The sequence below is a fragment of the Orcinus orca genome, chromosome 19, assembly GCF_937001465.1.
Source record: "Orcinus orca chromosome 19, mOrcOrc1.1, whole genome shotgun sequence".
NCBI lineage: Eukaryota > Metazoa > Chordata > Mammalia > Artiodactyla > Delphinidae > Orcinus > Orcinus orca.
Window position 1 is genome coordinate 10,030,772 of NC_064577.1, and position 20,896 is coordinate 10,051,667.

General features: G+C 56.0%; 1 protein-coding gene across 1 annotated transcript in view; it reads left to right on the top strand.

The window, feature by feature from the left end:
• Nucleotides 1-20,896, top strand: part of PITPNM3 (PITPNM family member 3) — a 91,476-nt gene continuing 70,580 nt past the window's right edge. The window contains exons 1-2 of the mRNA XM_004267011.3: nt 1-193; nt 17,823-17,918. Coding sequence (XP_004267059.1) covers nt 172-193; nt 17,823-17,918 — 118 coding nt within the window. The 5' untranslated portion in view covers nt 1-171. The remainder of the gene's footprint in view (nt 194-17,822; nt 17,919-20,896) is intronic.

Here is a 20,896-nt window from a genome sequence, read left to right on the forward strand (position 1 = left end):
GGGAGCGGCGAGGCGGCGGCGGCTGCGGTGGCGGCGGCCGCGGCGAGCGGGGCGGGGGCGCGGCGCGCGGCGCTCGGAGTCCGCTCGCGGCCGGAGGCGGCTGGGCGGCCGTGGCCGGGCTGGGAGCCGCGAGGAGAGCGGGCAGCGCCGCCGGAGCCCGCCGGCCGGGCCATGGCCAAGGCGGGCCGTGCAGGTGAGGGCGGGCGCCGGGAGGGCTGGGCCGCCGGCGGGGGGAGGGACCCGCGCGTCTCGAGCGGGGGGCGCCGGCCCAGGTGAGCCCCCGGCGCAGGTGGGCGGAGGTTCCGGGCGGGCTGAGGGGGCGGCGGCGCGGCCGGACCCCGGGAGAGTGGAGAGGGGGCTCCGCGCGCCCCGCGCCCTTCCTGCGCCCCCGGTCACCTCGTGGGACACCGCGTCCCCTTGCCACCGCCCCGCCGGAAAGGGCCAGGTCTGCGGCGCCTCTGCCCAGCCCGGCGGTGGGGAGCTCTCGCCGCCCTCCCGAGGCCCTGGGCAGAGCCGGGCGCGGGGACCGAAGGCGAGGTCCCGCGGCCGCCGCTCCATCCCACGCCCCCCAGCGCCAACCAGGACGCGCCCCCTTGTCCGGCCACTCGCTCTATCCAGGACGCGACAACCCCCCCGCCCCCAGCTCAGTCAGGAGACCCAGATTTCTTCTGAGGAAGGAGGGGTGCCCCGCTCCGCACCGGCCAGTGAGCCGTTCCCCCCCTCCCCCCTTCCGGACCCTGGGAGGCAGAGCCTCAGGTGTGGAGGTCTGAAGCGGGGCCTCTTCTGGGGTCCCCAGGGCTCTGCCCTCCCCCAGACACAGGCCGTGTGGCCCGTGGTGTGAGGGAGTGGGCGTTAGTCATTCGTTCATTCATTCAGCCAGACGATCATTTGCCAACATCTGCTTTGTGCCAGGCCCGGAGCTGGGCTCTGGGACCAGGAGGTGGTGGAGACTCTGATCCTGTTTGCGCTCTCCGGGCCCATGGTGCCTTGGGAGGGCGGTGGAACGACGGTGGCGGCAAGCCTGGACACAGCAGGGCTGGCTTGGGAGGCTGGCATGTGTAAATCTACCGTGAACTCACACCCAGCCTGTGACGTTGGCAGGTGCCATGCCATCATCCCCTTGGACTCGACATTGGGCTGGCACGAACCCCACCCTCTACCCACCAGCGAGGACAGTGATGGCATGAGTGTGAGTTCACCCCTGAACACACTTGGGCTGGATACCGCTGGGCTGTGTCAAGCCACTGCCACCCCACAAATGCTGCCCTGACCAAGGACCGGGTCTGGATGCCCCTGTCCATATGCTGGGGGTGTGATATGGACGCCTGAGAATACACTCCCGTTCTGTCCCTGAGGAGTCTTCTTGGGGTGGGGCTGGTTGTGTGAGACAGCAAGTACAGAACACATGTAAACACCCCCTTTCTCACTTCCCTCCCCTTTCCCCCCAGGCAGCTGGAAAAGGCTGTCTCCCTGGGTCCTTACCCACCCCCCTCCTCCCATAGGGCACATGGCAGGGTGTGTGTCCCGCCCACAGCCCCCGCGCCTCTGCTGCCTGTGTGTGTGTGTGCAAGTACATGCACACCCCTTGCACAGATCACCTGCCCGAGAGCACTGTCATCACAGCAGCAGTTAACAATTGCTGCTTGTCCTAGGTATCAGGCAATGTGCACAGCCACGCCGGGAGGCAGGAAGTGTTACTCTTCCCTTTTTAAAACATCTGGAAACAGGTACTCGGAGAAATAGCTCCCTCCAGGTGGCCCAGAGGGTCTGGGCAGAGCTTAGATGTAGACCCAGGCTGTAAGGACTTCGAGTACTGGATTTTCTCCATTGCTACCCTCGTAGGTTGCCCCCCTCACAGAACAAAGATGCGGTTCCGGCCCCTCCACCTTGGTCTGTGGGTGCATTGGTCTCTAGACTGAGAGTCCGTGGGAATTTGTTCCAGTGACGGGTGAAAAACTGCTCTGCTTTGAGCATCAGTGCCTGGTGTTCTAACATTTTGTCTTTCCTGCTGCAGTTTCATGCTTGGCCCTTTCCCTCAGGGCAGCACAGACTCCCCTCCTCTGTGGATCAGACCGCCCAGGCTCTTTTCTCCCACCCTCAGCCGCCCCCGCAAGGAGCCTTTAGGATTGACCCCAGCAAGATGGGATTGCTCGTCCTCTTCTTAGCTCTTCCAGGCTCCTTTGCATTTTGTAAAGGTCCCTTCTCTTCCTAAGGCTTCTAAGCTCGCTGACTTGAAGACAATTTGTGGTGATGTGTGCACGGATGTCAAAATCTGTGTAGGGTGGACTGGTGAGCTTTAGAACAAAGGGAATCCTTGGAGGTAGGAGCCCCAGTCCCTCTCTTTACAGCTAGAGAAACTGAGGCCCAAGGAAGGGCTGTAACTCAGACAGGAGTGGCTATTCAGGACCATCTACCGTGGATGGACAGGCTGATGGTCAGTCAGAAATGATCAGGCCTTCACTCTGGCGGAGAAGAGGGTGCTGTTAGAACCAAAGGAGGCTGAAGGCTGTGAGAAGCTAGACTGTGAATGAGGGAGTGTGCTCTCTGACCTGTGAGGTGTTCCGTCTAAAACTGGTCAGAGAAGCCACTGACTGGAGATAGGGGTTTGGGCCTCAGGGCCACCATAGGGCATGACTCCAAGGTCATCACTTTGTAGTCTAGCGGAGGCGTCCCAGACCTGTGCAGTGCACAGCCTGAGCAGCCAGCCATCATGTCAACCGTGTCACACAGGAGCTGAAGGAAGGCAGTGAAAGGGACTTCCATGCTGCCAGGAGAGCCCAGGTACAAGAGAAAATGTAATCAAGTCCTAGAAAGGATTGGATAAATGGCAGAGGGTGGATCCCCAACGGGCGACTACCAAATCTCTGGGGAGATTTCAGCACACAGAACAGGATCGTTATGGTGCCCCGTATCCAGTCTTGAGAGAAAAGGCAAGAGGAGGAGAGCCATTGGTCTTGCCCTGAGGGAGCGCTCCGTCTAGTGGACAAAGGAGGAGAGAGGCCTACCTTGGGGATGAAAGTCTGCAGTAGGGAGGTGAGGGCTGGCAGTGGGGTGGGGCCGGGAAATGCACAGAGCTACCCATGGCGGCAGGCCTCAAGTGCAGTGCAGACAGAGAGGAGGCCAGTGGGGGCTTGAAACAGCGAAGGCTGAATATCTCTAGAAGTTGGGCCTTAAAGGCTGGCAGAATTTGGACAGGCAGGTGGCAAGGGGCAGGCTTCCATGGGCAGGTGAGGCTAGGAGGGTGGGACGGGAAAGGTGTAGGTATGGCGGGTGGGAATGGGGGTGGGGGGGGAGGAGGTGCCCAAGGGTGGCGAAATCTGTCTGGCTGGGGTGAAGCATCCCTAGGGGGCTGCAGAAGGCCGAGAGGAGCTCCGGAGAGCATGGGGGATGGGAGGGTTGTGTAAGGCTTGGGTGTTTTGGGGTTTTTTTTGCGGTACGCGGGCCTCTCACTGTTGTGGCCTCTCCCGTTGCGGAGCACAGGCTCCGGACACGCAGGCTCAGCGGCCATGGCTCATGGGCCCAGCTGCTCCACGGCATGTGGGATCCTCCCGGACCGGGGCACGAACCCGTGTCCCCTGCATCGGCAGGCGGACTCTCAACCACTGCGCCACCAGGGAAGCCCAGCTTGGGTGTTTTGACAGATCCCTCTGGCTGCTCCTGTGGGGGCAAAGCGAGGCCAGCCTGGCTGGGCTGTCTTAGTTGGGAAGAGTTTGTGCTGGTTCTTGCCAGCCGCACGGCCCCTCCCTTCCTCCCTGGGCCCCTCTACGCCTCCCTCCACACCCCAGCAGGTTGGCAGGGGTGTCTGCCCACCCGGGGGCAGGGCAAGTGGAAGGCCGTGCCGGGCAGGAACAGAGACAACAGCCAAGAGGGTCTTGGAACCTCTCAGGCTGGGCCAGGACCATCTGGAGAGGCGGGGCTGGGGCCACAGGGCTGGGCCTTCCAGGCTGGAGGAACCAGTTTATTTGCTGCCAGGTGTTGACCTCTGCTCTGAGGGGCGGAGCCAGCGGGCTGGACTGTATCAAACCCAGTAATTCGAGTGAGTAAAATACTGATCCTATAGTGGCAGAGCTGAGAGGACGCTTCCAGAAACTCATGTTCAAAGCCCTCACCACGAGGGGACATTGAGGCCTGCGGTGTGGGGTATTTGCCCAAGGCCACAGAAAAAGGTGGTGGCAGAGTTGGCCCCAGAACCTGTGTTTCCAGAGTTTTGGCTGGGACCTTGTTCTGCTGAGTCAGCCGCCCCCTCACATCCCAAAGCTAGACCTTCTTCTGGGCCCCCTGCTTCACGGCTCCCAGGTGGTGGCGTGGGGAGTGGCCAGAGCTCTCAGAGGACAGAGCATTTGGAAGCTTGGGAAAGGGACCAACTCTGGGATTCTCAGGACTTTGCGGGGGTGCCAGGAGATTTGAGGCACGACTCAGAAACTCCCAGGCCGAGGGTGCTGGATGGCTTCGCAGTGTTTCTGGGGAAGAGCATCACGTTTCTGCGGGGAGATTGCAAATGCACCTTTTCAGGTTCCGAGGGAGAAGGCTAGGGCCAAATCAGATGACCGTGTCCCAACTCAAGGCCTTTCTAAAACTCTGCCCCCAGGAAGCCTTCGGGGCCTTCCATGCAGTCGGGGAAGTGCTGGAGCTTGGGCCGATCTCTGGTTCCTCTGCTGAGTTACGTGTCACAGCAGCCGACCTGGCAGGCCCCAGCAGGCCCCAGATCGAGACCCTTTGCTGCCTCTTAGCCCTGGCTGTGGTATGGTGTGGTGAGTCAAAGACAGCACAGTTAAAACAGAGTCCTACCCCCAGCGCGTGAAGCCCCAGTCCTAGCTGGTGTTCGAGTGGTGGAACACAGGATATGAGGACATGGCTAGGCCCCCCTTGCTGGGGCCATGTCTGTGTCGGACTGGCCAGAAAGTGGGATGTTTTCTCGTATACATCTTAGTATACAGTGGTAATTCATGTCTAGAAGAGGCTTGGAGATCTTCTGGTCCTACCTGTTAATTATGCAAGTGGGACACTGAGGCCAGAAAGGCAAAGAAAGGGTTTTTCTCTGAGCTCTGGTGTCTTCAACGACAGAGGGTGTGAACTCCCAAGACCAGTGAGGCTTTGAGGACTGGGAGCTACTCAGTAGGCTCTGGGTGCCCCCCAGAAATTCTCTGGGATTCCAGGCTTGGGAGAGGGAGGGAGAGCGTCAGGGATTATCATCCTGGGGACAGTCTGGCTCATTTTTTGGTAGCAGTCAACATGCTTTACTGTCCAATGGCACGGCAGCATCTCTTTGAAGTAGGGCTGATGTTGTTCCCATTTTATGGATGAGAAAACTGAGGCCTGGAAATGTTAAGTGTCTGGTTCTAGGGTCACACATAAAGTCAGAGGCAGAGCTGGAATTAGAACTTAGGTCTCTTCTCTTGGATTCAGCATTCCTAGGAGTTGGACTGTATAACAAAGAACAGACCAGGCTCGGTCACTGATTGCCCTTGAACTGCCCCTCCGGTCTCAGTTTCCTCGTTTGTAAAAGGGGAATGGGAAGGAAAGAGTTCGGGGGACAGGACAGCTCTGAGTTTGCTCCAGTTCAAACACTGCTCTCTTTTCCTTCTTGGCCTCGCTCCCCACTGGCTTTACTGTGCCTTTTGGGCCCTCACCTCCTCCCTTCTCCTCCCTCACAAGGGTGGTGGGGATGGGAGGACAAATGGGAAGCTGGGCACCGGGACATGGAGAGCACCTGCCTCTTCGGGGTCCCGGGGCCCCAGCCTACCACCAGATCTTCAGCCAGGAGCCACGTGGAAGGGTGCGGCCAGGGCCCCCAGGGGAAGGGCTGGGGGGGGAGGGGAGAGGAGAGAATGCATAACAGATGAGTTTGGAAATCAAATGGGATCTGAGCTCCCCACCCACTCCCTCAAATCTCTTTATACTCCCTCTTCTACAATTCTTGTTTTCTAAAGAGAAGGGAAATGCTACACTGCAGCCCCTTTCGCAAACGAATGGGCGCCTTAGTGAGTCACTCCGGAGGTAAATGCCACCTCCAGGGCCCCGAGTCTGCCTGCCTGCGGAGGCCTGCAGAGCCGTGTGGCCACCGGGGGGCGCGCGTGTGAGGTGCCCCTGCCTGTCAGCGGCTGTGGGTGAGCGCTGGGTCCCTGCAGTGGTGCCCCACCCCGCCTCCTCCAGACTCTCCGCAGGGTGGCATGCGTGAGGTTCGCTCGCGGATGGGGTCACGGCTCAAGCTGGGGCCCGGCTGAGGCTGGGGGTGGCACGTAGGGACTCGGGCTGTGACCTGAGTGTGGGGTGAATACAGGACCTGCGGGGGCGGGCGCTGTGGTCCCGGGGCGGTCAGGGCTGGCAGGGGGGCAGGTGCTAATGCATCTGCCTCTAGAAACCGGAGTTCTGGGGCGTCAAGCTGTTCTCTCCAGGTATCCTGGTGGAGGGATGCGTGTGTGCCTGTCTGGAGCCTCATCTTCCGTTTTGAGGGTCAGCCTGTTAACTTGCAGACCTGGGGCAGGGAAGGCCAGCGAGGAGGTGTTCCCCCTCCTAGATGACCCGTTGTTCGGGAGGGAGGGGAAGTAGCCGTCTGTTAGCTGGGGATGCCAAACAAGGGTTGAAAGCAAAAATAGAAGCGCATTGGGTTCTGTCTGGGAGGGGCGTGGAGTTCTGGAGGATCCGAGAGGCCTCTTCCGAGCTGTCTGCCGCCGATGCTGTGTTTGCTCGGCTCCGTGTTTGCAGAGCACGTCATGTCCCGCGCTCCTGACCTCCTCGGGGATCTAGGTGTGCAGGATCCGGGCTGCGGGCTTGAGGGGCTGCAACTGTCCCACGAGTCTGTCTTTGGGAGGTTTGGGGCTGCTGTGGCCATGGTCCAGCTTGCTGTCCTCCTGATCAGAGCTCCCTTTGGCCTGCCATACCCGCCCCCCCGCCGCCAGTCCTCCAACTTCCCACCCCCCCGTGAGGCTGGTCTCAGCTGAGCAATTCTGAAATCATCCCTTGTGGTAAAAGGAGCTATTTTCAGCCTTCCCATTACTGCCCAGTGGGGGGTGGGGTGGGGTGGTGTTTATCCCTTTGCTGCCTTTTTCTCTCCTTCTTGTACAGTGTAATCTGGAGCAGCGGTGAGAGCATCACGCAGCCCTGCCTCCGGGGTCCCGGCTGGCAATTCCCGGTGCTGTGATTTGGTACCAAATGCAGAGCCTGGGGCAGAGGCAACCCTGGGCCCCATCCTTGCTCTGTAGTCACTCCAGAGTGGCAGGTAGCACAAATGGCCGGTCGGAGTCACCTTGGCCCTGGCCGGTGGGGACAGCTCCCCTGCTGCCGCTTGCTTAAGGCCGACAGTAGCCTTTGGTGACCTTACCAAAAAGCTGGCCAGCTCCTCTAAAGGAGCCCCCAGCATCCTCCGCTGACTCTGTGACCCTCCCCAATCTGGTCTCCCCATGCCCTGATTGGATGCCTGGGTCCCTCCTGGTCTCTTGTTCCCTGCTCCCCTCAGTGGGTCCTGGGGTGATCTGAAGGGGCCCCTCTGTCCTGTCTTTTGGGCTCCCCCACCCTCCTGAGGAGCCTGCAGGTGGCAGAGCCATCGGTGGTGAATTGGCAGGTGCTCTGGGAGCTCCCTTTAGAGGCAGGAGAAAACCTCTCCCTTATGGAGCGAGAGTCTGGTGGGACAGAGTCTGGTGGGACATCTGGGGCTTGAGAGAATTGTTCCAAATAACTCAGAACTGTTGGGAGCCGAACTGGCAGAGCAAATGAAAGTACAATAGATAGCCAAAGCTATTAATCACTAATTCTCTCCTAAATCAGGTAATTAATGGGTATTTAAGTAGCATATTTATGAGATACCAGCAGGTCTTCAAAAAGCACATTTTTTCCCAAAGCGACTGGTTGGCCCAACTGTGTCCTGCTGGGAGACTGGGGTTGTCATCCCACCCCCCAGGCCACCCCCAGGCGCAGGGAGCATGACGGGAGGCAGGTCCCGTCTGAGCTTCCCTTTTGGCATCGCAAAGAGGGATCGGATCCCTTCTGAACTGACCTCCCTGGGCTGCCGTGAGGATGATAGGAAATGAAAGCCATGTAGATCCCGGGCAGTGGTGTAAAATGCTGTACAGAATTTAGTGTTAGCTGTGAAAATAGCCCTGAAGTTATAGGATACAGTGCCTTGATTTTGCCCGGTGCTGTTTATGGCCAGGGTCAGGCGTCAGTCGGTGGCCAGAGGCATTCCTTTGTTTTGAGTCACTGCCGACCGTGCGTCTGGGTCTGTGATGGAGTCAAGGCTTAGTGTGTGGCTTGGCCTGTGCTCGGCCTCGTGGCCTGGTTTGAGATCAGGTCCCAGTTGTTCTGTGATCGGGGTTGTGACTTGATCTGTGGTCAGCTCGAGGTTAGGCTGTGGTTGAGGTCAAGGTTGGGCCATGGCTAGTCTCAGGAAAATTCAGCCTCGGTTCTTGTGTCCACCCCTGGACTGATGGAGCTACGTGGGTCCCCTGGAAGCTGGATTCCTTCAGGGTCCTCCGGGATCTGGGCTCCAGGTGCTGGGAACCCCAGCACACAGGCCCTTCTGGGACTCCTGGCATGTGCCCTGAAACAGCCCAGCACACGAGCTCATCAGTGGCGCTTACAGCAGTTTGGGAGATAGTTAGGACATGTTTCTATAGCAACCAACCCCCAACCAGCACTGGTTTCCTTCAATAATGCCTTTTTCTGGAAGCAGCTTCTCCTGGCCTCTTGTTTCTCCCTGGGTGGCCCCGTAGCCCCTTGAAGGCTGAGCATGGGCTGGTTGGCCCTGATTGGTCTGGTCAGACTCATCCTGACCCAGAGAGGGGGCCTGAGGACATTCCCTATGGGATACTTCCCTGAGAGGGGGCCCTCCTGAGATCTACCTGGCGCTGGGCCATGCTGAATGTAACAAGAGATTTCTCTGTGCCCAGCCCTGGGCTGGAAGAGGCTATGGGCCTGGGGAGGATTCCTACCAGGTTTCTGCCTGGGGGAACCCACAGCCCAGTGGAACAGGCAGGCCTGGACCTAGTCTGCAGATTGGTGCTCTGATGGGCACAGGTAAAGGATGTCATGGAAGTACAGAAGAGGCAGGTACCCAGACCAGCACTGGGGTCGAAGAAGGCTTTCAGCTGGGGTAGGGTGGGGATGGAGGGTATTTCAGGTACCAGGAGGTTCAGGAGCAAAGTCTTGGAGGGAAAGAACATGGTATGGGCTGGGGTGGGGGGCGGGGGGGGCCCTTCCCAGTGGCGACGTGTTGCTGGAACCCAGACTTATGGGTGCAGGGGCTTGCAGACAGAGCAGGTCCTGGCCTTAGGTCGCTCAAGGTTTGGGGGGCAGATAAGACACAGCCCCAGGAAGCTGCGCCGGTGGAGAGGAGAGAAGGGCCAGCCGTGCACCAGGGGCAGCCCCGAGACTGTCGGGGCTTCGGAGCTTCCAGCCTCAGTTCCTGCTCTGCCCTCTGGGCTCCCATTCCAGGGGCTGGAGAAGCAAAGGGGCCCACTCTTGGGAGCTCCCACCTGTGAAAGGACCAGAGAAAGGCCCGTGGATATCATGATTTATTTATGTTATTTAACAAACCCTTTTATAGCACTGAGTGCCAGGCACCATGCCAAACCTTCTCCAAATATTCATTCACGTAATCTTCATAGCAACCCTGGGGAAGACTATTATTACCCCCATTTTACAGAGGAGGAGACTGAAGCACAGAGCGGTGTAGTGACATTTATTAAGATCACCAGTTGAGAAGTGGCGGAGCTGACAGTAAGAGGAGGAAGGAAGCCAGGGCTGCGGGAGGAGGGGCAGAGAGGAGGTGGGCCTTCAGAGACCCCCAGCCTGCCAGTAGGAGCCTCACTCAGACTCTGTATCTCTCACTCTGCATCCAGCAAGTGGATGGACCCCTGGGACCCCAGGCCAGAGCTGTGAAGTGTGATTCTAACGGGGCTCCCACTGCCCACGGGACGTCTGGCAGCCTGATGGTTTCCGCAGCATTGATTGTCAGTAGTTAGACCCAGATGCTTGTGCTTGTAGAACCTGCCATCCCCGTGTGTGTGTGTGTGTGTGTGTGTGTGTGTGTGTGTGTGTGTGTCTGTGTATGTGAGAGAGAGAGAGAGAGGAGACAGAGACAGACTGGAGACGAGGGACCTGCCTGAATGAGCCCACAGCCGAGCTCTTTTCTCCCCCTCGGCCCCGTCCTCTTCCGAGGCACAGATTGCTGGAATCCCGCAGGCCTGCCAGGCCGTGGTTTCAGATGTGGCCTCAGGCAGGACTGGGCACCGAAGCTGCGGCCACACTCACGGGCAGCAGGCTCAGAGCCAGGCAGCCCACCTTGGCCAGCTCAGAGGTGCTTGTGACTCCCTGGAGGTCTGGAAATTGGTAGGTGTTACTTGAACACCCACAGGGCCGTGGCTGTCACAGCAGACGCCTATGTCCCCTCCCTTGCTCTGATGAGCCAGACTTCTTACTCTTGAGGAGAAGATTCTGGATCCAGCATCTCTTGGAAATGGCCCGATTGCTTTGACCCATGTCTCTACTCCCTCCCACCCTGCCCCAGCCTGGCCAACCCTGCCCACCCTTCCTTTAAGGCTCAGCTTGGGCCTCCTCCCCCAGGAAGGCCTCTGGGCCCTTCAGCCTGCAGGGTGTCTGCCTCTGGGAGGTCCTGTCCACACCTCTGAGACGAGGTAGGGGTGGCATTTAGCCCAGAGTCTAGGCTGCCCACCCCTCCTTTGTCCTGTGCCCTGTGCAGGGCTGGGCCCCAAGGCTGGCACCCAGGAGCCAGGATTGAGCCCATTCAGCTCTGTCCCCAACTCCTTCCTCCTGGGCACCACCTGGCCCAAGGTCTGGCCCAGGAAGAGTCGGCCAATACCCACCTCCCTCACTTTACTGTGCCAGGGCTTTCCTCACTGTGAAATGTCTTTCCCCTCAGACTGGGCTCCTGAGAGCAGGGTGGTGACTCCCTTCTGGTGGGGCTGACCCTCAGGCCGGGGCTGCCCTGGGGTCCCCGGTACTGGGCAGAGTACCCACTGCTGACTCCTGTCCATCTGTCCATCTGCCTATTCCTGCATCCCTGGGAGCCAGGGCCAAGGTGGGGAAGTGGGTGACCTCTGGCTGCACCCACGCTGGGGAGACCCAGGCCTGTGACAAGGTCGAGGAGACCGCACTGGACCTGATGGTGGTGGGTAGATGCACGAGGAGGGAGGGTGGGGTTGGCTCCTAGCAGCCCCTCCCACTGCAGGCTCCCCACCCTACCCCGAGCTTTGCTGGGGGATCAGCGTATCGTGGGGTGTGAAGGATCGTTTGTTTCTCTCTGGATTGCCGGGAAGGATTGGAATAGTCCCCTTTCTCTTTTATCCTGACTTAGAGGTTTTTTTTTTAATTTGGCCATGCCTCGAGGCATGCGGGATCTTAGTTCCCCGACCAGGGATCGAGCCCACACCCCCTGCATTGGAAGCGCGGAGTCTTAACCACTTGACCCCCAGGGAAGTCCCCTGATTTAGAGTTTTGAATAAGTGTGGTAGAGAAGGTGGGACAGAAGGAGTCTGCTGGAAGAAGTAGGCCGAGCCTTGGGGTTGCGGAAGGGACGCTGCAGCCTGGGAAGGGAAGAGAAGAGGAGACCTGGGCCCCGTGCCCTGAGCTCTGCTAGAGAGCACCCAGCATGGTGGTCCTGAGCACAGACCCTGGAGTCATGTGGACCTGGCTTCAAATCTTGCTTCCATCGCTTATTAGCTTTATGACCTCAATCGAATGACTTCACACCTCTGAACTTTATTTCCTGAGCTGTAAGATGGGGATTCATGACACCCACTCCACGAGGCTTGGTTAGGATGACTTTAGATAATACCTGTGAAGCAGCTAGCAGATCATTTTTGTTCATTCGCTTGTCTGCCAAACACCCCTTGGCCCTCTTTCACCTGGGACCCTGTACGGGACACAGAAAATGCAGAGAGGTGGAGGGCAGGGACCCACCTCAAGGAGATTGTGCTTCTGGGCCTTTGCCCTCGCTGTTCTGGGATCGTGGCACCCACCTCCTCTGACTCTCAAGATCACGTGTGGCCTTTAGCAACCTGACCTGTGCCCCCTATCTCTTGGGAGACTTCCTGACCCTCTTGGGCATCTGTGTTTCCCTCTTCCTGAAGTGTGCAGGTGATAGACGCTGGGTGGAGGGTGGAACCTTAAAATCCACCTGTTCTGAGCTCCCATCCGCAACAAGCAGGCAACCCCCTACCTTATCCTAACCCTAAGCTTAACCCTAATCTTACCTGGTCTGGCTTCATTTCCTCTCTCACCTCCCCTTACACCTGTCTCCCCCTCCGTCACTTGTTCCAGCTCTTATCACAGGCTCTCATCCTTCTCCTCTGCCTGTCCATCCCACACGTGTGTGCCAGGAGCATGCATACACATACAGACGTACACACTCACGCTTAGCATGTCTGGCTGTGTCTCATCATTCAAGTCTCCACTGATCCGACACCTTTTCAGAAAAGTCTTCCCCTCACACCCCTCCCAAGATACTCTGTCTATCACTGTTTTCCTTTTTTGAAGTATGATCTTTGCCATTCACTAAAAAGCCTGCACCCTGAAGGAAGAGATGAAGGGAACATCTTCCACCCAGAAGCCAGGTGACGGCTGCTTCTTAACATGATCAGTTCTTATAGGTTCTTTTTTACACCAGGGTAGATAACCGAGATCTCTCCCTTTCCGGAGGTTGTTTGCAAGAAGGGAGGAACTGTAGCAGGTCTAAACAAACTTACAGTGTGTATTTAAAAACCAGTGCAGGTATGCATTCTGCAAACAAAGAAGATAAAAGTAAACCAGATAAAAGATGCCTTTGAAGAGAAAATCAACTGTAGATTTCTGCCACAAAGGAGAGTCAACAATCAGGTGAAGGGTTCATGTGGAAGGAGAAACAGCGCTGGTTCAGCGTTTATAACTCGAACAGGTGACAGAGTTCTTTTGATGACGGGGCCGATCGCCCTTGTCATCATTCCTCGGTGGATGTACAGATCCACGCGTTCATGCCTGTCTATTCTCCAGGCTGTAATTACACCGTAGGAGACGCTCAAGGAAGGAGGACGTGGTGGAGGTAGGAAGGGACCGTTTTACTTTCTTCCCAGCACTTTCTCCTGCTGAAACGATCTTTGCTGCTTCCTTGTTCCAGGTCTGCTTTCCCTGCCCACTGCCACCATCACCCACACCCCGCGGAGTGTCCGCGCTGGGAGGGCCCCATGGCCGGGCCCCGCCCTGTCCCTCTTATTCACCTCCGTGTCCCTAGCATCTCACACAGCGCCCTGCAGGATGGACAGCTCCCTTTGACACCCAGAAGCTCCTTCCCTCTCTGCCCACCTCTAGCTGGGAGAACATCTCCCTCAAATGGAGCTGAACTGGCCTCCCTGCAGCCTTCCCTGCTGGTGGGTTCTCCCCAAGGCCAGCCCGTCACGCATGTTATGGGTGTTGCGCTGACCTCAGATGATGGTGGCCTGCAAGGATGGATGTGGTGGTGGGAGTGAGGGAGGGACAACTTCCAGAGCTCTCCTCTTTTCCTCAGGCTCCAGCACACACTCTATTTAGGAGGGAGAGGTTGGCAGGAATATCCTTGCCCTTCTTCATTCTCAGGTGGAGTATATACTGTACAGGTATGGGACCCACCATTACCAGGACCTTCTTGCTGAACCCTCACTATTCAAACTCAGGACCCAAATCGACTCAGATACAGCTTCAGACAAACCCATCGCTACTTAAACCCTTGCTGCTAACCATCCCAAACTCAGGAGCCAAGTAGATGAGGCTGAGATGACTGTCCTGAGTACCCAGATTCTTGCTTTCTTAGTAATGGAATAGATTTGGACAGCAAGGGATATTTGCACATTAATATAGGATGCCTGATAGTTTTTATACCTTTAGCATCTATAAAAGGAATAGGTTTAAAAAAAAAGGGATAGGTTTATATGAGAAAACATATAAAATTAGTGTAAAATCAAGAAGTAGTTTAAGTGATTGTATTTTTTGAATCACAGAAATCTTCACATACATTTGATTCATACCTAAGCACTTCTTTATTTTATTTTTATACTATTGTAAATGGTATTGTTTTTCAGATTTCAAATTCCAGTTCATTGCTGACAGACAGGATTGCAACTGACTTTTGATCTTGTATCCTGCAATCTCGCTATACTCAATTATTAGTTCCAGTAGGTTCTTTTTTTGTAGATTTTGCAGAGTTTTTGTTTTCTAGATAGACAATCATGCCATCTGAGAATAAAAGCAGTTTTGTTTTTTCTCTTCCAACATGTATACCTTTTATTTCTTTTTCTTGTCTTGTTGCACTAGCTAGAACTTCCCCCACATACATTTGGGAAACGGTCCCATATCCACGTTAGAAATACTCAGTTATGGTGAATCTCGATTCTCAAACTCCCTCGCAATAAATCCAGGGGTCACGGGCAGGAAATTGCTGATCAGCCTGTCATGCCATCCACACTATTGGGTGAGAATCAAAAGCTTAGAGGGTCCCCACAGAGAGTGTATGGCAGACCCAGCTTTACACCTAGAAGCGACTCCCAGGTCAGTGTTCCCTGTAGCCTCTGCCTTTTCTGTGTTTCAGAAAGTGCTTTTGGCCTGGCTCCAAGCCATGGAGCTCAAGCTGGGTGTGTGTTTGGGAGTTTGTGGTGGGTGGGGCAGAAGGGACAGGCAGGAGGGCTGTGTCCCTGGGCTGACCTGTGCTGGCCTCTCCCTTCAGGAACAGTTTACGTTCTGAGATCTGAGCTCAGGGCAGGGAACAGTGCCAGCACCTGCAGGGTAACTCGGTGTGGGGAGCTGAGGCTGCAGCAGATTTTCTGAGGACTGCATCGTGATGGGCATTCTAGCCATGGCTGGGGGAATGCCCACCTCTCACTGGTTCATGCAGATCTACTATGTGCCAGACTGGCTCCTCAAACATCAGTCAGAGTTGAAAAGTTTCAGGGGAAAGTCTCTGTCAGATTCCTTATTGCACAGATGGGGAAACTGAGGTAGGGGCATTGCTGATGCAAGAACCCACATGTACTGGATGGCCAGGGCCGTACGGAGGAAGACGTACCTTGTGTGCATGGCGATTTTACTGTTTTCCATTGAATTAAGATGCAGTCAATTGTAAGATGCGTCATTATTTTCTATACCCCAGGAAAGAATAAACAATGCCAGCTAAATGAGGACATGCCATCATGTAAGACACACCCCAATTTTAAAGATGTTGAAGTGTGAAAAAAATGTACGTCTTAGAACCGATAAGATGAATTTATAAAATTAATAGTCATATGGAATTATATGTGCAGGATAAAAATTGAGTTTTCCCTGCTTCTTATCAAATTCTACTCTGTAGAGATAATCTCTATTGATGTTTCGGTGCCTGTCCTTCCAGACATTTTAACGCATGTGTGAGTACATTTGTATAATAATTACTGTTGTGAACACTTGCTATATGCTAGGCCCTGTGCTAAGCACCTCGATGTATTTTATTTCATCTTTACAATAAGCTCATGGGGCAGGTATGAGCTTTCCTCACTTTATAGCAGAGGAAAATGAGGCACAGAGAGGTGAAGGGACTCACTTGACATCACACAGCTTCTAAGAGGCAAGGGCCTGAGCCTGAATCTAGGCCTCTTCCAACCTCAGACCCTGACTTCTTAACTAACGTGCTGTACATACCCTCAGTGTGCAGGTATATTTTTCAAAAATGGGGTCGAAAGATACCTACGATTCTGGGACCAATGTGCATTTTTTTTCTTCTACCCATACTCCGTGGGCATCTTTCCATGTCAGTACATAAGGAGCTACTTGATTTTCCTACCAGTTGCAAAGAATTCCCCTGATGACTGTGTATGAATGTATGTCTGATCCTCTGTGGATGGACACCGGGATTTCTTCCAGTTTATTGGTATTACCAGAACACTAAGATGATCAACTATATATTGCCATCTTTGTATACTTCTCTGATTATTTCCTCAGGAAAATTACCAGGTCAATTTTCTTCTAACACTTTTATGGTTTGTTTTTTTTTTTTTTTTTGCGATACGCGGGCCTCTCACTGCTGTGGGCTCTCCCGTTGCGGAGCAACAGGCTCCGGACGCGCAGGCTCAGCGGCCATGGCTCACGGGCCCAGCCGCTCCGCGGCATGTGGGATCCTCCCGGACTGGGGCACGAACCTGTGTCCCCTGCATCGGCAGGCGGACCCGCAACCACTGCGCCACTGGGGAAGCCCCACTTTTATGGTTTTAATGTTTACAATTAGATTGGGATTCATATGCCATCTCCAGTAGTTCACGTGTCCAGGGAGCAGGTGGAGGGGTTCCTGGATGTGCCGGGCACCAGCTGGTTCCATGAGAGTCCCAAAGTGCCAAGTAAAGGGGGCTCTGAGAATCGGGGTCAGGGGAGGAGGCTTCTGACCCAGCTCTGCCTCTGGCCTTCCTCCCTCCGGTCGTGGGGTAGGAGGTGGGTTGAGGCTGAGTCCAGGGCAAGGGGCCACATTCTCTATATGCACTTGCTCCTGCCTGCTCTGGAGATCCTCTCAGCCCCATGTCCTGGCCTCTGCAGATATTAATAATAATAGCAGTCGCCATCACTGAGCGCCCCCCGAGATAGAGGCGCTGAGCATGCATTATTTCTGATCCTTCCAGCTCGGGATTGATTGTTGCCGATATTTTGTAGAAGGGGAAACTGAGGCTGTGGTATGGAGAGGAAATGGCCACAGAGGTTGCAAGTGGCAGAGACGGGGTGGAACTCAAGTTCAGGTCCCCCTTCTCTTAGTGTGGGGCTTTTTCCCCAGGGGAGGCTGCAGTCCTTCCCTGGCCTGCACACGTGTGCAACAGACATCACCAATGCCCTTCAGGGTGTCTGCTTCTCCTCGCCTCCACCCTCTTAAAGCTGGGCTTGGTCACCTGACTTGCTTTGGCCAATGACATGAGCAGAAGTGTGTCACGAGTGGGAAGACTCATTTACTACTGGGCGTGCCTTTCTGTGCTCTCCTTCCCTGCTTCTGCAAAACCGGAAGTCTCGATTCGAGATGCTGGCGTTGTAAGGTGGCGTCTTTGAGTGACCGCCGTGGCCAGAGGCGCCTTCCTAGCTGTGTGTGAGTGAGGAATGAACCGTTATTGTTTGTTTTTTTTTTTTTTTTTTGCGGTACGCGGGCCTCTCACTGTTGCGGCCTCTCCCGTTGCGGAGCACAGGCTCCGGACGCGCAGGCTCAGCGGCCATGGCTCACGGGCCCAGCCGCTCTGCGGCATGTGGGATCTTCCCGGACCGGGTCATGAACCCGTGTCCCCTGCATCGGCAGGCGGACTCTCAACCACTGCGCCACCAGGGAAGCTCTTTTTTTTCTTTCTATTTTTTTCTTGCCGCTGCTTCCTCCCGCCTCAGGCGGCCCGGGGGGGAGACAGGGAAAGGCAACCTCCCTCCCGCCTACCCACAGCCCAGGCCCTCCCTCCGCCGAGCCGACCTGGCGCCAGCCGGGTGACGGCCGCAGGGGTCCACAAGTCCGGAGACCGAAGGAGCCCGTTAGTGTTTTAAGATCATTTATTAAAACAGCAAAACTTACCTGATGCTTCCTGATACACCGTGTCACCTTGGCAACATCTCTTAACTACCTCTGGTCTCGGTTTTGGTGTGTTCAAAATGGGCACCCTCGTTCCTGCCCCACTGAGCCGTCTCAGAAAGGAATTTGGGTCTTAAATGAAAGCATAGCGGTGGGAGGGCTCTGCGAGATGCTGTGCACTTGAAGTCAGGAGGGCAGGGACGTGCAGGATGCCGACTAAACCTTGGTCCAGGGGCAGTCTGGGTTTACCTCCTTCATGTCAGGACACGGCCTCAAGCTTGGCTAACAGGTGTGTTTCCTTTGGCAGGTGGCCCTCCTCCGGGCGGTGGTGCCCCCTGGCACCTTCGAAATGTCCTCAGCGACTCAGTGGAGAGCTCTGATGATGAATTCTTTGATGCTAGAGGTGAGTGAGTGTCATCGTCCCATCATTGTCTGGGTGACCTTTTTAGAAGCTCCGAGAAGGGGATCCCTGTTGGGAGTTAGTATCTCTCCCCACTCAGACACTGCAATTCCGTGCTTCCTTATTACCCAATCCGTGAGTCCCCTCAGGGCTGGGGCTCAGCGTCCAGTCATTCACTCTTTGAGATATTTGCTGAGTCCCTACAATATTTCAGGCGCTTACCATACTGCAGTAAACAGATAGGCGTGGCCACTGCCCTCATCAAGCTGCTAGTCTAGTGGGAGAGGCCAACATCAAACAATTACATAAAGGAAAATACAGTCACAAATGGGAACTAATACCCCTGAGTAAAAAGCACCAAGTGTTAATAGAAAGAGTGATGATGGGGGTGCCTGATTTAGGCTGGGGAGGTCCTTAATATCCTCTCTGCAGCACTGAGGGTAGGAGCTGGCTAGAAGAAGAGCGGGAGGAAAGAGCCTTAGGCAGAAGACGCAGCAGGTATGATGGTGCTGAAGCAGGAAAGACGGGGCTTTCCAGGAGCTGGAGGCCCATGCGGCGGGGGGAAAGGAGAGATGAGCCTGCATGTGACCCAGTAGGTGACTCTCAAGATCAGCCCGCAGATGGGAGGGGGATCTGGAGTGGAGATGTGGACGAGTTAGAAAGATTACTGCAGATGTTCAGGGGAGACACGAGGGAGGGGAGGGCATCAGCTCTGCATTTCAGTGCTGGGTGCATGGCCTGCCTGCCAGACGTAGCAAGGGGCGCTAAGTGAGGATGGGAAAACAAGGAACATTACAAGGATCGGAGAAGAGGGCACCAGATGGGGTGGGCATTTCAGGCAGAGAGCCCGGTCTCAGAGATGAGGATGTGCAAGGCAGGTGTGGGGACCAGTGGAAGGCAGAGTCTGCCTGGACATCAGGAGAGAGGACCCTCACAGTCATGCTGGCCTGGGCCGTGCGGGGTTGGGTGAGACGCACAAGCCTAGGAGGGTCTCCAGGCTAGGAGGGCCCCCAAGTCTCACTTGGCTGGCTCAGCTCCACTCTGGGAAGTCACCGTATTTGGGGGATTGACTTACTCCTGGGATGGGGCCAGCTTTGAAGTACTGGCTGAATGGGGTCTTGAAAGAGAAGCAGAGCATGCGCTGGCAAGACCCAGGACCCAGAGCAGGACACTTGGGACATGGTCTCAGCCGTGCCATTGACTCGTTCTGTGATCCTGGGCAAGTCTTACACTTGCTCTGGGCCTCAGTTTCCCTATCAGCTCCGTGCCTCCAGAAATGGAGACTGTATCCAGTTCAGGTGATTTTCGGGGAGGCACGGTGGGGGCGGGGCAGTGGGATGCTGCCCCAGCCTGAGCCTCCCCCTTTCTTGACTCTGGATGGAGTGCCCCCTCCCTGATGCTAACCCCAAACCAGCCCATTTGGGGCTTCTTTCCTGTCTCCCACTGGCGTCTGATTGGAGTGGCAGCCGGGGCTGACTTTCTCCATAGCAACTCACGCAAAGTGTGACAACAACGGCTTCAATATTTTCATGCTTAGAACACTTTCATTTAAAATGCTTTTGCAGTTCATCAGGGCTCTGCATTCCCAGATGCCGATGATGGCTTCCCGCGGGAGGCGTCTGCGGGTGGCGCCGGTCAGCTCCGTCTCCATCCCCATGGGCCCTATGCACCTGCTTTCCTTTTGAGCAGCTGTGGATCCATCCTGCTTCCCTCCCTGCGGAGCCTCAGCATTCTGTCCTCTGCCCCCATGATCTCACTGCTCTGTCTGCAGTTCCCAAACTGGCCTCCCCTATCACTCCTCTCTTATGGGTGGCCCCACCTTCTCTTCTATTCCTTTGTCTCATCTCCTCCCCGCCCCCTCACCTCTGTCTCTCCTTCTCTCCACTATCCCAGGATCACACACTCTCCCATCTCTTTCCCTGTCTTCCACCTCTCAGCACTCCCTACCAGACCGCTGAACCTCATGTCTCTGAACCTTTCCTATGTCACCTCTCCCAGAGCATCTGTAGCTCTCAGCCCCAGGATCCGCCCACCTGCTGCTGGAACCTCTTTGGTTCTGCGTTGCCAACTCCTCACCTCCTGTCTGTTCCCTGTGGTCTCCCTGGACAAGGCTTTTGCATATTTCCTCCACTCAGGGCAGTAAAAGGTAAAGCCATCCTCCTTCTCTGCTCCCAAGGGCTTTCTCAGCATCTGGGGCCAGGCCATGAGTGTCCGGCTTTCTGGGCATGCTCTGAAGGGTCACCTCCCTGCCTCTGTTCTCCAGCCCAGGCTGAGCCCTGACCCTGGCCTGGGTGTGATCTCTGTCCCCACCTGCAACCTGCTGCCTCTGCAGTTCCACCTCCAGCCGTGGTGGAGCCACACTGTCAGGAGCAGAGGCCAGAGCATGGAAGGGACCTCTCAGGCTCACACAGCAAGGTGGGGGCAGAGGGGCTGGAGCCCAGGTCAGGCCTTTTTCTTCGACTTATTACCGAAAATGGGGCCCTCCTCCCTCCCTTTCTTCCTTAAGCTCCATCCCACTTGTCCAGCACTAGGGTTTACCTGGTGGGACAAGAGACCTTCATGGCTCATGGTCTAGTAGCAGAGGAAGACTCTTAGGCTCTGGGGGCTCTGGTTGTGTATGTAAGGCCTGGGAGGGACTGGGGGGAAGTCAGGGAGGAGTATGGAGCTATCCGGGACCATAACAATCCCCTGGGCAGGATGCCAGCTCCCTGGGCTGTGGCAGCAGGCATGGGGCCTCAGGGCGGCTGGTACCCGTGATTGGATGCTGCAGGATGGGTAGTGGGGTCCAGGCTCCCAGACCCAGAAGAAGCACCACTCCCCATCCTGTCAATACAGTCAGAGGGTATCTGGGGAGCCACAGTCTAGCAAGGTTGGAGTGCAGAGTGAGGGAAACCCATGGTGGCCAAGAGGGGACATGCCTCAAACCCATGTCAGAGCTAGGGGGCCCTCAAGGTGTTTGAGTTCAACACCCTGACCTCATT